Source organism: Rana temporaria, chromosome 13 (assembly GCF_905171775.1).
Source record: "Rana temporaria chromosome 13, aRanTem1.1, whole genome shotgun sequence".
Taxonomy (NCBI): domain Eukaryota; kingdom Metazoa; phylum Chordata; class Amphibia; order Anura; family Ranidae; genus Rana; species Rana temporaria.
Window position 1 is genome coordinate 119,973,852 of NC_053501.1, and position 17,850 is coordinate 119,991,701.

The 17,850-nt window shown below is 51.3% G+C and overlaps 2 protein-coding genes across 2 annotated transcripts in view; one reads left to right on the forward strand and one right to left on the reverse strand.

Annotated features, from left to right (window-relative positions):
* LOC120920625 (acrosin-like) overlaps positions 1-4,893 on the reverse strand; it is a 28,558-nt gene extending 23,665 nt beyond the window's left edge. Inside the window, exon 1 of the mRNA XM_040332810.1 lies at positions 4,803-4,893. The gene's annotated coding sequence lies outside the window, so the exon portion shown is untranslated. The remainder of the gene's footprint in view (positions 1-4,802) is intronic.
* Positions 1-17,850, forward strand: part of LOC120920144 (CREB-regulated transcription coactivator 2-like) — a 35,548-nt gene that overhangs the window by 3,041 nt on the left and 14,657 nt on the right. Inside the window, exons 4-5 of the mRNA XM_040332059.1 lie at positions 3,693-3,754; positions 10,595-10,713. Coding sequence (XP_040187993.1) covers positions 3,693-3,754; positions 10,595-10,713 — 181 coding nt within the window. The remainder of the gene's footprint in view (positions 1-3,692; positions 3,755-10,594; positions 10,714-17,850) is intronic.

Sequence of the window (17,850 nt, forward strand, 5' to 3'; positions counted from 1 at the left end):
GAGAGAGAGGGCACCATGGAGACCGAGAGAGAGAGGGGACCGAGCACCATAGAGACAGAGAGAGAGGGGGGGACCAGGCACCATAGAGACTGAGAGAGAGAGGGGACCGGGCACCATAGAGACAGAGAGAGAGAGGGGACCGGGCACCATAGAGACAGAGAGAGAGATAGAGGGGACCGGGCACCATAGAGAGAGAGAGAGAGAGAGAGGGGACTGGGCACCATAGAGAGAGAGGGGACCGGGCACCATAGAGACAGAGAGAGAGGGGGGACCGGGCACCATAGAGACCGAGAGAGAGGGGGGACCGGGCACCATAGAGACAGAGAGAGAGATAGAGGGGACCGGGCACCATAGAGACTGAGAGAGAGAGAGAGAGAGAGGGGACCGGGCACCATAGAGACTGAGAGAGAGAGGGGACCGGGCACCATAGAGAGAGAGAGGGGACCGGGCACCATAGAGAGAGAGAGAGGGGACCGGGCACCATAGAGAGAGAGAGAGAGAGAGGGGGGACCGGGCACCATAGAGAGAGAGGGGACCGGGCACCATAGAGACTGAGAGAGAGAGAGGGGACCGGGCACCATAGAGACTGAGAGAGAGAGAGGGGACCGGGCACCATGGAGACAGAGAGAGAGAGGGGACCGGGCACCATAGAGACTGAGAGAGAGAGGGCACCATGGAGACCGAGAGAGAGAGGGGACCGAGCACCATAGAGACAGAGAGAGAGAGGGGACCGGGCACCATAGAGACAGAGAGAGAGATAGAGGGGACCGGGCACCATAGAGAGAGAGAGAGAGAGAGAGAGAGGGGACTGGGCACCATAGAGAGAGAGGGGACCGGGCACCATAGAGACAGAGAGAGAGGGGGGACCGGGCACCATAGAGACCGAGAGAGGGGACCGGGCACCATAGAGACAGAGAGAGAGAGGGGACCGGGCACCATAGAGACCGAGAGAGAGATAGAGGGGACCGGGCACCATAGAGACTGAGAGAGAGAGAGAGAGAGGGGACCGGGCACCATAGAGACTGAGAGAGAGAGGGGACCGGGCACCATAGAGACCGAGAGAGGGGACCGGGCACCATAGAGACAGAGAGAGAGAGGGGACCGGGCACCATAGAGACCGAAAGAGAGGGGGGACCGGGCACCATAGAGACAGAGAGAGAGATAGAGGGGACCGGGCACCATAGAGACTGAGAGAGAGAGAGAGAGAGGGGACCGGGCACCATAGAGACTGAGAGAGAGAGGGGACCGGGCACCATAGAGAAAGAGAGGGGACCGGGCACCATAGAGAGAGAGAGGGGACCGCTATGGTGACAGATGAGGAGGCCTGACGCCGAAGGGACAGATGGGAAGGGAGAAGAGCCTGTTGCTGTGGTGACAGATGGGGGAAGGGCCTGTTGCTGTGGTGACAGATGGGGGAAGGGCCTGTTGCCGTGGTGACAGAGGGGGGAAGGGCCCGTTGCCATAGGGAAGGGCCTGTTGCTGTGGTGACAGATGGGGGAAGGGCCTGTTGCCGTGGTGACAGATGGGGAAGGGCCTGTTGCCGTGGTGACAGATGGGGGAAGGGCCTGTTGCTGTGGTGACAGATGGGGGAAGGGCCTGTTGCCGTGGTGACAGATGGGGGAAGGGCCTGTTGCCGTGGTGACAGATGGGGAAGGGCCTGTTGCCGTGGTGACAGATGGGGGAAGGGCCTGTTGCCGTGGTGAGAGATGGGGGAAGGGCCTGTTGCTGTGGTGACAGATGGGGGAAGGGCCTGTTGCCGTGGTGACAGATGGGGGAAGGGCCTGTTGCCGTGGTGACAGATGGGGAAGGGCCTGTTGCCGTGGCTACAGATGGGGGAATGGCCTGTTGCTGTGGTGACAGATGGGGGAAGGGCTTGTCTCTGTGGTGATAGATGGGGGAAGGGCTTGTCTCTGTGGTGACGGATGGGGGGAAGGGCCTGTTGCTGTGGTGACAGATGGGGGAAGGGCCTGTTGCCGTGGTGACAGATGGGGGAAGGGCCTGTTGCCGTGGTGACAGATGGGGGAAGGGCCTGTTGCCGTGGTGACAGATGGGGGAAGGGCCTGTTGCCGTGGTGACAGATGGGGGAAGGGCCTGTTGCCGTGGTGACAGATGGGGGAAGGGCTTGTCTCTGTGGTGACAGATGGGGGAAGGGCCTGTTGCTGTGGTGACAGATGGGGGAAGGGCCTGTTGCCGTGGTGACAGATGGGGGAAGGGCCTGTTGCCGTGGTGAGAGATGGGGAAGGGCCTGTTGCTGTGGTGACAGATGGGGGAAGGGCCTGTTGCCGTGGTGAGAGATGGGGAAGGGCCTGTTGCTGTGGTGACAGATGGGGGGAAGGGCCTGTTGCTGTGGTGACAGATGGGGGGGAAGGGCCTGTTGCCGTGGTGACAGATGGGGGAAGGGCCTGTCGCTGTGGTGACAGATGGGGGAAGGGCCTGTTGCTGTGGTGACAGATGGGGGGGAAGGGCCTGTTGCCGTGGTGACAGATGGGGGAAGGGCCTGTCGCTGTGGTGACAGATGGGGGAAGGGCCTGTTGCCGTGGTGACAGATGGGGGAAGGGCCTGTTGCTGTGGTGACAGATGGGGGAAGGGCCTGTTGCTGTGGTGACTGATGGGGGAAGGGCCTGTTGCCGTGGTGACAGATGGGGGAAGGGCCTGTTGCCGTGGTGACGGATGGGGGAAGGGCCTGTTGCCGTGGTGACAGATGGGGGAAGGGCCTGTTGCCGTGGTGACGGATGGGGGAAGGGCCTGTTGCCGTGGTGACAGATGGGGGAAGGGCCTGTTGCCGTGGTGATAGATGGGGGAAGGGCCTGTTGCCGTGGTGACAGAGGGGGGAAGGGCCCGTTACCATGGGGAAGGGCCTGTTGCCATAGGGAAGGGCCTGTTGCTGTGGTGACAGATGGGGGAAGGGCCTGTTACCGTGGTGACAGATGGGGGAAGGGCCTGTTGCCGTGGTGACAGAGGGGGGAAGGGCCCGTTGCCATAGGGAAGGGCCTGTTGCTGTGGTGACAGATGGGGGAAGGGCCTGTTGCCGTGGTGACAGATGGGGGAAGGGCCTGTTGCCGTGGTGACAGATGGGGGAAGGGCCTGTTGCCGTGGTGAGAGATGGGGAAGGGCCTGTTGCTGTGGTGACAGATGGGGGAAGGGCCTGTTGCCGTGGTGACAGATGGGGGAAGGGCCTGTTGCCGTGGTGACAGATGGGGAAGGGCCTGTTGCTGTGGTGACAGATGGGGGAAGGGCCTGTTGCCGTGGTGACAGATGGGGGAAGGGCCTGTTGCCGTGGTGACAGATGGGGGAAGGGCCTGTTGCCGTGGTGACAGATGGGGAAGGGCCTGTTGCCGTGGTGACAGATGGGGGAAGGGCCTGTTGCCGTGGTGACAGATGGGGGAAGGGCTTGTCTCTGTGGTGATAGATGGGGGAAGGGCCTGTTGCTGTGGTGACAGATGGGGGAAGGGCCTGTTGCCGTGGTGACAGATGGGGGAAGGGCCTGTTGCCGTGGTGACAGATGGGGGAAGGGCCTGTTGCTGTGGTGACAGATGGGGGAAGGGCCTGTTGCCGTGGTGACAGATGGGGGAAGGGCCTGTTGCTGTGGTGACAGATGGGGGAAGGGCCTGTTGCTGTGGTGACAGATGGGGGAGGGTCCTCGGTGTGGGGGGTGGGGTTATGTTTGTCCTCACTTTCCTTAACACACCAACTTGGACAGTTCACCGTACAGCACCGCCCACCTCTCCGCCCACCAGGAGGCCGGCTGGAAGAGGTAACTCCGCCCCCCACAATGCACTGCATAGGACAGATATGACAGTATACTCGGATACATACGATGACAGTATACTCGGATACATACGATGACAGTATACACGGTACAGATATGACAGTATACTCGGATACATACGATGACAGTATACACGGTACAGATATGACAGTATACACGGTACAGATATGACAGTATACTCGGATACATACGATGACAGTATACTCGGATACATACGATGACAGTATACTCGGATACATACGATGACGGTATACACGGATACATACGATGACAGTATACACGGATACATACGATGACAGTATACTCGGATACATACGATGACAGTATACTCGGATACATACGATGACAGTATACTCGGATACATACGATGACAATATACTCGGATACATACGATGACAGTATACTCGGATACATACGATGACAGTATACTCGGATACATACGATGACAGTATACTCGGATACATACGATGACAGTATACTCGGATACATACGATGACAGTATACTCGGATACATACGATGACAGTATACACGGTACAGATATGACAGTATACTCGGATACATACGATGACAGTATACTCGGATACATACGATGACAGTATACTCGGATACATACGATGACAGTATACTCGGATACATACGATGACAGTATACACGGTACAGATATGACAGTATACTCGGATACATACGATGACAGTATACACGGATACATACGATGACAGTATACTCGGATACATACGATGACAGTATACACGGATACATACGATGACAGTATACTCGGATACATACGATGACAGTATACACGGATACATACGATGACAGTATACTCGGATACATACGATGACAGTATACTCGGATACATACGATGACAGTATACACGGTACAGATATGACAGTATACTCGGATACATACGATGACAGTATACTCGGATACATACGATGACAGTATACTCGGATACATACGATGACAGTATACTCGGATACATACGATGACAGTATACACGGTACAGATATGACAGTATACTCGGATACATACGATGCGATGCGATCCTCTGGAAGCCTCTAGCCGGTCTGTTACCCTCCAGTGACAGTTACTGGAAACCCCTCCCACTGCTCCTAAGTGGGCGGGGCAAAGGCCAATCAGCCAGCATTGCATAGTATGGACCAGAGCTGCCTGCACTTCATGGGGGGGGGGGGCGGTTCATCCTATTATCAGAGGGGGGGTCATCCTATTATCAGAGGGGGGGGGTCATCCTATTATCAGAGGGGGGTCATCCTATTATCAGAGGGGGGGTCATCCTATTATCAGAGGGGGGGTCATCCTATTATCAGAGGGGGGGGGGTCATCCTATTATCAGAGGGGGGTCATCCTATTATCAGGGGGGAGGAAGGGCCTGTTGCCGTGGTGACAGATGGGGAAGGGCCTGTTACTGTGGTGACGGATGGGGGAAGGGCCTGTTGCCGTGGTGACAGATGGGGGAAGGGCCTGTCGCCAGGGTGACAGATGGGGGAAGGGCCTGTTGCCGTGGTGACAGATGGGGGAAGGGCCTGTTGCCGTGGTGACAGATGGGGAAGGGCCTGTTGCTGTGGTGACAGATGGGGGAAGGGCCTGTTGCCGTGGTGACAGATGGGGGAAGGGCCTGTCGCCACGGTGACAGATGGGGGAAGGGCCTGTTGCCGTGGTGACAGATGGGGGAAGGGCCTGTTGCTGTGGTGACAGATGGGGGAAGGGCCTGTTGCTGTGGTGACAGATGGGGGAAGGGCCTGTTGCTGTGGTGACAGATGGGGGAAGGGCCTGTTGCTGTGGTGACAGATGGGGGAAGGGCCTGTCGCCATGGTGACAGATGGGGGAAGGGCCTGTCGCTGTGGTGACGGATGGGGAAGGGCCTGTTGCCGTGGTGACAGATGGGGGAAGGGCCTGTTGCCGTGGTGACAGATGGGGAAGGGCCTGTTGCCGTGGTGACAGATGGGGGAAGGGCCTGTTGCTGTGGTGACAGATGGGGGAAGGGCCTGTTGCCGTGGTGACAGATGGGGGAAGGGCCTGTTGCTGTGGTGACAGATGGGGGAAGGGCCTGTTGCTGTGGTGACAGATGGGGGAAGGGCCTGTTGCCGTGGTGACGGATGGGGAAGGGCCTGTTGCCGTGGTGACAAATGGGGGAGGGTCCTCGGTATGGGGGGTGGGGTTATGTTTGTCCTCACTTTCCTTAACACACCAACTTGGACAGTTCACCGTACAGCACCGCCCACCTCTCCGCCCACCAGGAGGCCGGCTGGAAGAGGTAACTCCGCCCCCCACAATGCACTGCATAGGACAGATATGACAGTATACACGGTACAGATATGACAGTATACACGGGACAGATATGACAGTATACACGGTACAGATATGACAGTATACACGGGACAGATATGACAGTATACACGGATACATACGATGACAGTATACTCGGATACATACGATAACAGTATACTCGGATACATACGATGACAGTATACTCGGATACATACGATGACAGTATACACGGATACATACGATGACAGTATACACGGATACATACGATGACAGTATACTCGGATACATACGATGACAGTATACTCGGATACATACGATGACAGTATACTCGGATACATACGATGACAGTATACTCGGATACATACGATGACAGTATACTCGGATACATACGATGACAGTATACACGGATACATACGATGACAGTATACTCGGATACATACGATGACAGTATACACGGATACATACGATGACAGTATACTCGGATACATACGATGACAGTATACACGGATACATACGATGACAGTATACTCGGATACATACGATGACGGTATACTCGGATACATACGATGACAGTATACTCGGATACATACGATGACAGTATACTCGGATACATACGATGACAGTATACACGGATACATACGATGACAGTATACACGGATACATACGATGACGGTATACTCGGATACATACGATGACAGTATACTCGGATACATACGATGACAGTATACTCGGATACATACGATGACAGTATACTCGGATACATACGATGACAGTATACTCGGATACATACGATGACAGTATACTCGGATACATACGATGACAGTATACTCGGTACAGATATGACAGTATACACGGATACATACGATGACAGTATACACGGTACAGATATGACAGTATACACGGATACATACGATGACAGTATACACGGTACTGATATGACAGTATACTCGGATACATACGATGACGGTATACACGGATACATACGATGACAGTATACTCGGATACATACGATGACAGTATACACGGATACATACGATGACAGTATACTCGGATACATACGATGACAGTATACACGGATACATACGATGACAGTATACTCGGATACATACGATGACAGTATACACGGTACAGATATGACAGTATACACGGATACATACGATGACAGTATACACGGTACTGATATGACAGTATACTCGGATACATACGATGACAGTATACTCGGATACATACGATGACAGTATACTCGGATACATACGATGACAGTATACACGGTACTGATATGACAGTATACTCGGATACATACGATGACAGTATACTCGGATACATACGATGACAGTATACTCGGATACATACGATGACAGTATACTCGGATACATACGATGACGGTATACTCGGATACATACGATGACAGTATACTCGGATACATACGATGACAGTATACTCGGATACATACGATGACAGTATACACGGTACAGATATGACAGTATACACGGATACATACGATGACAGTATACTCGGATACATACGATGACAGTATACTCGGATACATACGATGACAGTATACTCGGATACATACGATGACAGTATACACGGTACAGATATGACAGTATACTCGGATACATACGATGACAGTATACTCGGATACATACGATGACAGTATACTCGGATACATACGATGACAGTATACACGGTACAGATATGACAGTATACTCGGATACATACGATGACAGTATACTCGGATACATACGATGACGGTATACACGGATACATACGATGACAGTATACTCGGATACATACGATGACAGTATACTCGGATACATACGATGACGGTATACTCGGATACATACGATGACAGTATACTCGGATACATACGATGACGGTATACTCGGATACATACGATGACAGTATACTCGGATACATACGATGACAGTATACTCGGATACATACGATGACGGTATACTCGGATACATACGATGACAGTATACTCGGATACATACGATGACAGTATACTCGGATACATACGATGACAGTATACACGGATACATACGATGACAGTATACACGGATACATACGATGACAGTATACTCGGATACATACGATGACAGTATACTCGGATACATACGATGACAGTATACTCGGATACATACGATGACAGTATACTCGGATACATACGATGACAGTATACTCGGATACATACGATGACAGTATACACGGATACATACGATGACAGTATACTCGGATACATACGATGACGGTATACACGGATACATACGATGACAGTATACACGGATACATACGATGACAGTATACTCGGATACATACGATGACAGTATACTCGGATACATACGATGACGGTATACTCGGATACATACGATGACAGTATACACGGATACATACGATGACAGTATACTCGGATACATACGATGACAGTATACTCGGATACATACGATGACAGTATACACGGATACATACGATGACAGTATACACGGATACATACGATGACAGTATACTCGGATACATACGATGACAGTATACTCGGATACATACGATGACAGTATACACGGATACATACGATGACAGTATACTCGGATACATACGATGACAGTATACTCGGATACATACGATGACAGTATACTCGGATACATACGATGACGGTATACACGGATACATACGATGACAGTATACACGGATACATACGATGACAGTATACACGGATACATACGATGACAGTATACACGGATACATACGATGACAGTATACACGGATACATACGATGACAGTATACACGGATACATACGATGACAGTATACTCGGATACATACGATGACGGTATACACGGATACATACGATGACAGTATACTCGGATACATACGATGACAGTATACACGGATACATACGATGACAGTATACTCGGATACATACGATGACAGTATACTCGGATACATACGATGACAGTATACTCGGATACATACGATGACAGTATACTCGGATACATACGATGACAGTATACTCGGATACATACGATGACGGTATACTCGGATACATACGATGACGGTATACTCGGATACATACGATGACAGTATACTCGGATACATACGATGACAGTATACTCGGATACATACGATGACGGTATACTCGGATACATACGATGACGGTATACTCGGATACATACGATGACAGTATACACGGATACATACGATGACAGTATACACGGATACATACGATGACAGTATACTCGGATACATACGATGACAGTATACTCGGATACATACGATGACAGTATACTCGGATACATACGATGCGATGCGATCCTCTGGAAGCCTCTAGCCGGTCTGTTACCCTCCAGTGACAGTTACTGGAAACCCCTCCCACTGCTCCTAAGTGGGCGGGGCAAAGGCCAATCAGCCAGCATTGCATAGTATGGACCAGAGCTGCCTGCACTTCATGGGGGGGGGGGGCGGTTCATCCTATTATCAGAGGGGGGGTCATCCTATTATCAGAGGGGGGGTCATCCTATTATCAGAGGGGGGTCATCCTATTATCAGAGGGGGGGGGGTCATCCTATTATCAGAGGGGGGTCATCCTATTATCAGAGGGGGGGTCATCCTATTATCAGAGGGGGGGTCATCCTATTATCAGAGGGGGGTCATCCTATTATCAGAGGGGGGGTCATCCTATTATCAGAGGGGGGGTCATCCTATTATCAGAGGGGGGGGGGGTCATCCTATTATCAGAGGGGGGTCATCCTATTATCAGGGGGGAGGAAGGGCCTGTTGCCGTGGTGACAGATGGGGAAGGGCCTGTTACTGTGGTGACGGATGGGGGAAGGGCCTGTTGCCGTGGTGACAGATGGGGGAAGGGCCTGTCGCCAGGGTGACAGATGGGGGAAGGGCCTGTTGCCGTGGTGACAGATGGGGGAAGGGCCTGTTGCCGTGGTGACAGATGGGGAAGGGCCTGTTGCTGTGGTGACAGATGGGGGAAGGGCCTGTTGCCGTGGTGACAGATGGGGGAAGGGCCTGTCGCCACGGTGACAGATGGGGGAAGGGCCTGTTGCCGTGGTGACAGATGGGGAAGGGCCTGTTGCTGTGGTGACAGATGGGGGAAGGGCCTGTTGCTGTGGTGACAGATGGGGGAAGGGCCTGTTGCTGTGGTGACAGATGGGGGAAGGGCCTGTTGCTGTGGTGACAGATGGGGGAAGGGCCTGTCGCCATGGTGACAGATGGGGGAAGGGCCTGTCGCTGTGGTGACGGATGGGGAAGGGCCTGTTGCCGTGGTGACAGATGGGGGAAGGGCCTGTTGCCGTGGTGACAGATGGGGAAGGGCCTGTTGCCGTGGTGACAGATGGGGGAAGGGCCTGTTGCTGTGGTGACAGATGGGGGAAGGGCCTGTTGCCGTGGTGACAGATGGGGGAAGGGCCTGTTGCTGTGGTGACAGATGGGGGAAGGGCCTGTTGCTGTGGTGACAGATGGGGGAAGGGCCTGTTGCCGTGGTGACGGATGGGGAAGGGCCTGTTGCCGTGGTGACAAATGGGGGAGGGTCCTCGGTATGGGGGGTGGGGTTATGTTTGTCCTCACTTTCCTTAACACACCAACTTGGACAGTTCACCGTACAGCACCGCCCACCTCTCCGCCCACCAGGAGGCCGGCTGGAAGAGGTAACTCCGCCCCCCACAATGCACTGCATAGGACAGATATGACAGTATACACGGTACAGATATGACAGTATACACGGGACAGATATGACAGTATACACGGATACATACGATGACAGTATACTCGGATACATACGATGACAGTATACACGGTACAGATATGACAGTATACACGGATACATACGATGACAGTATACACGGTACTGATATGACAGTATACTCGGATACATACGATGACGGTATACACGGATACATACGATGACAGTATACTCGGATACATACGATGACAGTATACACGGATACATACGATGACAGTATACTCGGATACATACGATGACAGTATACTCGGATACATACGATGACAGTATACACGGTACAGATATGACAGTATACACGGATACATACGATGACAGTATACACGGTACTGATATGACAGTATACTCGGATACATACGATGACAGTATACTCGGATACATACGATGACAGTATACTCGGATACATACGATGACAGTATACACGGTACTGATATGACAGTATACTCGGATACATACGATGACAGTATACTCGGATACATACGATGACAGTATACTCGGATACATACGATGACGGTATACACGGATACATACGATGACAGTATACTCGGATACATACGATGACAGTATACTCGGATACATACGATGACAGTATACTCGGATACATACGATGACAGTATACACGGTACAGATATGACAGTATACTCGGATACATACGATGACAGTATACTCGGATACATACGATGACAGTATACTCGGATACATACGATGACAGTATACACGGTACAGATATGACAGTATACTCGGATACATACGATGACAGTATACTCGGATACATACGATGACGGTATACACGGATACATACGATGACAGTATACTCGGATACATACGATGACAGTATACTCGGATACATACGATGACGGTATACTCGGATACATACGATGACAGTATACTCGGATACATACGATGACAGTATACTCGGATACATACGATGACAGTATACTCGGATACATACGATGACAGTATACACGGATACATACGATGACAGTATACACGGATACATACGATGACAGTATACTCGGATACATACGATGACAGTATACTCGGATACATACGATGACAGTATACTCGGATACATACGATGACAGTATACTCGGATACATACGATGACAGTATACTCGGATACATACGATGACGGTATACACGGATACATACGATGACAGTATACACGGATACATACGATGACAGTATACTCGGATACATACGATGACAGTATACTCGGATACATACGATGACGGTATACACGGATACATACGATGACAGTATACACGGATACATACGATGACAGTATACACGGATACATACGATGACAGTATACACGGATACATACGATGACAGTATACACGGATACATACGATGACAGTATACACGGATACATACGATGACAGTATACTCGGATACATACGATGACGGTATACACGGATACATACGATGACAGTATACTCGGATACATACGATGACAGTATACACGGTACAGATATGACAGTATACTCGGATACATACGATGACAGTATACTCGGATACATACGATGACAGTATACACGGATACATACGATGACAGTATACACGGATACATACGATGACAGTATACTCGGATACATACGATGACAGTATACTCGGATACATACGATGACAGTATACTCGGATACATACGATGACAGTATACTCGGATACATACGATGACAGTATACTCGGATACATACGATGACAGTATACACGGTACAGATATGACAGTATACTCGGATACATACGATGACAGTATACTCGGATACATACGATGACAGTATACTCGGATACATACGATGACAGTATACACGGATACATACGATGACAGTATACACGGATACATACGATGACAGTATACTCGGATACATACGATGACAGTATACTCGGTACAGATATGACAGTATACTCGGATACATACGATGACAGTATACACGGTACAGATATGACAGTATACTCGGATACATACGATGACAGTATACTCGGATACATACGATGACAGTATACTCGGATACATACGATGACAGTATACACGGATACATACGATGACAGTATACTCGGATACATACGATGACAGTATACACGGTACAGATATGACAGTATACACGGATACATACGATGACAGTATACTCGGATACATACGATGACAGTATACTCGGATACATACGATGACAGTATACACGGATACATACGATGACAGTATACTCGGATACATACGATGACAGTATACACGGATACATACGATGACAGTATACTCGGATACATACGATGACAGTATACTCGGATACATACGATGACAGTATACTCGGATACATACGATGACAGTATACACGGATACATACGATGACAGTATACACGGATACATACGATGACAGTATACTCGGATACATACGATGACAGTATACTCGGATACATACGATGACAGTATACTCGGATACATACGATGACAGTATACACGGATACATACGATGACAGTATACTCGGATACATACGATGACAGTATACTCGGATACATACGATGACGGTATACACGGATACATACGATGACAGTATACTCGGATACATACGATGACAGTATACTCGGATACATACGATGACAGTATACTCGGATACATACGATGACAGTATACACGGTACAGATATGACAGTATACTCGGATACATACGATGCGATGCGATCCTCTGAAAGCTTCTAGCCGGTCTGTTACCCTCCAGTGACAGTTACTGGAAACCCCTCCCACTGCTCCTAAGTGGGCGGGGCAAAGGCCAATCAGCCAGCATTGCAGAGGGGGGGGGGGGTTCATCCTATTATCAGAGGGGGGGTCATTCTATTATCAGAGGGGGGGTCATTCTATTATCAGAGGGGGGGGGTCATCCTATTATCAGAGGGGGGGTCATTCTATTATCAGAGGGGGGGTCATTCTATTATCAGAGGGGGGGGGGGGTCATTCTATTATCAAAGAGGGGGGTCATTCTATTATCAGAGGGGGGGTCATTCTATTATCAGAGGGGGGGTCATCCTATTATCAGAGGGGGGGTCATCCTATTATCAGAGGGGGGTCATCCTATTATCAGAGGGGGGGTCATCCTATTATCAGAGGGGGGGTCATCCTATTATCAGAGGGGGGGTCATCCTATTATCAGGGGGGGCGGGTCATCCTATTATCAGAGGGGGGGTCATCCTATTATCAGAGGGGGGTCATCCTATTATCAGAGGGGGGGTCATCCTATTATCAGAGGGGGAGGATCTTATTATCAGAGGGGGGTCATCCTATTATCAGAGGGGGGTCATCCTATTATCAGAGGGGGGTCATCCTATTATCAGAGGGGGGGTCATCCTATTATCAGAGGGGGGGATCTTATTATCAGAGGGGGGTCATCCTATTATCAGAGGGGGGTCATCCTATTATCAGAGGGGGGTCATCCTATTATCAGTGAAGGTAATTACTAGTTGTAACAGAATACGTTATCTAGACGGCCCGGCCTCGCGTATAGAGAGATAATTACCACAATGAAGCAATCAGAATAATTAACATGAGCCACTTCTAAACACAGGTCTCCTTCACACACACAATAGATCACTTAACATTTCAACAGCCTGTTAGCAGAGGAGTGAGTCCCACCTGAAACCACCTTCCCTCTAACACACACAGCATTAACCAAGCAGGGAGCATTAAATTGAAGCATATAGGCAAAAAGTCCTTCACAATGGCTCCCCTTTTTCTCCCTGCTCCGGCAAACCCGGTTGGACCTTTCCTGGTCCAGTAGGGTTGACGGGTTCAGAGCTTTTTAGTCCGAAGGTTAACTCCGTTTGGTGTGACTGACCTCCCTTGGCAACTGCTTCCGACTCAGGTATGCCACCGGGTCGTCAGATCACACGCCGGTCAGTCCCCAAGTCTTTGTGCGATCTGCAAAGTCACCAGAAGTCAGTGTGAAGACGGCGAATGGGTCTGTGCGCCGCCATCTAGGTGTCCCGCTATGGGAGGGGCAGGTTATGGCTCTGAAGTGACAATAACAGGAGATTCATAAAAAGGAAAAGTTATATTTGTTGAAATGCTGTAGCACTGGTGCTCAGAGTCCGGGGGGGGGGGGGAGAGGTGACTCAGAGCCCCATAAGGTCAGCCACCCCCTGCTCCCTCCGCAGCCGCCGGTTCTCCTCTTGGAGCTTCTCCAGCTCCATCTCCAGTTCATGGAGCCTGGGGGGGGGTCGGCCTGCTGTGACCTCAGGTGGTTGTTCTCCTCCTCCATGCGGCTTATGCACTCCTCCAGCCAGGGGTGTATTTAGGTTTTGTGCTGCCCTAGGCCTGACGAAACTCGCACCCCTTTCTGTCAAGACTACACTCCTTCCTTTTTGAGACCCGCCCTGTCATTTTCAAGGGATGAGGACAGAGGGGCAGGGTGGGATGGGGACAGGGTGGGATGAGGACAGAAGGACAGGGGGATGGGATGAGGACAGGGTGGGATGAGGACAGAGGGATGGGATGAGGACAGGGGGATGGGATGAGGACAGAGGGACAGGGTGGGATGAGGGACAGGGTGGGATGAGGACAGGGTGGGATGAGGACAGAGGGACAGGGTGGGATGAGGACAGGATGGGATGAGGACAGGATGGGATGAGGACAGGGTGGGGTGGGATGAGGACAGGGGGATGGGTATAGGACAGGGTGGGAGAGGGACAGGGTGGGATGAGGACAGAGGGACACGGTGGGATGAGGACAGGGGGACAGGGTGGGATGAGGACAGAGGGACAGGGTGGGATGAGGACAGAGGGACAGGGTGGGATGAGGACAGGGGGGACAGGATGGGATGAGGACAGGGTGGGATGGGGACAGGATGGGATGAGGACAGGGTGGGATGAGGACAGGGGGACAGGATGGGATGAGGACAGAGGGATGGGCTGAGGACAGAGGGACAGGATGGGATGAGGACAGGGGGACAGGGTGGGATGAGGACAGAGGGACAGGGTGGGATGAGGACAGAGGGACAGGGTGGGATGAGGACAGGGGGGATGGGATGGGATGAGGACAGGATGGGATGAGGACAGGGTGGGATGGGGACAGGATGGGATGAGGACAGGGGGATGGGTATAGGACAGGGTGGGAGAGGGACAGGGTGGGATGAGGACAGAGGGACACGGTGGGATGAGGACAGGACGGGATGAGGACAGGGGGACGGGAGGGGGACAGGATGGGATGAGGACAAGGTGGGTATAGGACAGGGGGATAGGGTGGGATGAGGACAGAGGGATGGGATGAGGACAGAATGGGATTAGGACAGGCTTTTTTGCCGCCCCCCACAAAGTGCCGCCCTAGGCCTGGGCCTTGTCGGCCTAGGCCATAATACAGCACTGCCTCCAGCTCTATGTACTCACGGATCAGCTCCTGCTTGCTCATGCCCTGCAGGCTCTCCACGTGGTCCTTCATCATCAGGAACTGGGTGGTGGTGTAAGGGGCCACCGGTGGGCCCTTGGCGAACATCTCGGCCCGCATCTGGGGCGCCCGCTGCGATTCCATCTCCTCCAGTCGCTTCTTCTCCTCCCAGGTCAGCTTGTTATACGGCTTCCAGGACCTCTTCTTCTTGGAGGGTGGCCGGCGGTGCCTCTTTCTGCCCAGCTCCCTCCAGGGCCCCTCCGGCTCATGGCTGTCGCCCATGACCAGCTGACAATGGTGTTCCCTGTTGTCCGTAATAACAGATTGTACCGTGAGGACTTCGTAAACGGTGTCCGATGGTTCTTCCGGACCCAGCTCCTGGGGATCCCAAGCCAAGTCTACACAATGGGCTGCTGCTGGTGGGCGGTACCCAGGTTGAGACCAATTTGACCTGGTGTTGTCGTTCATGGGGCAATTCTGCTTGAAGTGACCCAACTGTTTGCACCGGAAGCAGCGTTGTTCGTTGTCCTCCTGGCGTGGATAGTGTTGTGGAAATTTGAAGATGTATTTAATATGTATTGTCATAATGGCACCCAGTCTTAGTACTGCCCCAACCCGCTCTAAATAGAACTGACTGGGGCAGTCTGAGGCTGGTTGAATCTCGTCTGGTAGTAGAAAATGTCTTGAGGTTGGAGTGTGATGTTTGCGGCGTGGGCATATGTCCGCCGGCAAGGGGCCCTCTGTGCATTTAGCACAGACGATCGTTGAGGAGGGGGTGCGCTCACTCCGCGGGCACACTAGTGGTTATGGACAGATGTGCGCTCTTATCTGGGTCTTGTCTGATCAGCAGGGCTTGCGATTCGTAGCGTACGCCTGTAGATAGCTTCCTTTCCACCTTAATAAGGGTATAATCTGGATATGCATTATTCTATGGAATGGCGCAGATTAGGATTCTATCAGGCGATTAATATGAGAGCTTATGATCGGTTAGAGGCAGGGGGGGCACTCCCTGCCACGCCCATAAGCCTTTAGCAGCATTGTATGTACTTCTATGCATTGTATTGTATCCATTGTATTATATTCTATTCATGTATTCTATGGGACTTCCTGTTAGAAGGAACGTCCTTATATGGTGTTAGCTGTGTCAGTGGAAGATCCTGTGTTAACCACTCCCATGAGGGAGGTGTTTAATGGGTGCAGTGAGCACTTCCTGTTTTGGGTAAATAAAAGGTGCTTGGCTGAGCCTTTGGGCAGGGATGCTGGCAGAATGATATGAGAACAGGCTGGTGGTGGTGTCTCTTTGTATGAATGGCAGAGAATGATGGTGAGTGAATCTATTTAGCTTAAATAGGCATTATTTCATTAAGACTGGATGCTGTGCTTTATAGCACAGGGCAAAATGGCGCTGTGCTCTGCGTACGGCCAATTTTGCCGCAACAGATGGCGAGCCAGGTAGGAGCAGACTGGGCCCCTTTGGGTATCGGTTATGTTCCGATGCGTGGGGGGACTCTGCTCTGCGAAAAGATCACATTTCTTGTCTTTTTGAAATAATGTGTGTGTGTGTGTGTGCGAGCGATTGGACACGTGTGTGTGTGCGAGCGATTGGACACGTGTGTGTGTGCGAGCGATTGGACACGTGTGTGTGTGCGAGCGATTGGACACGTGTATGATGGCTTG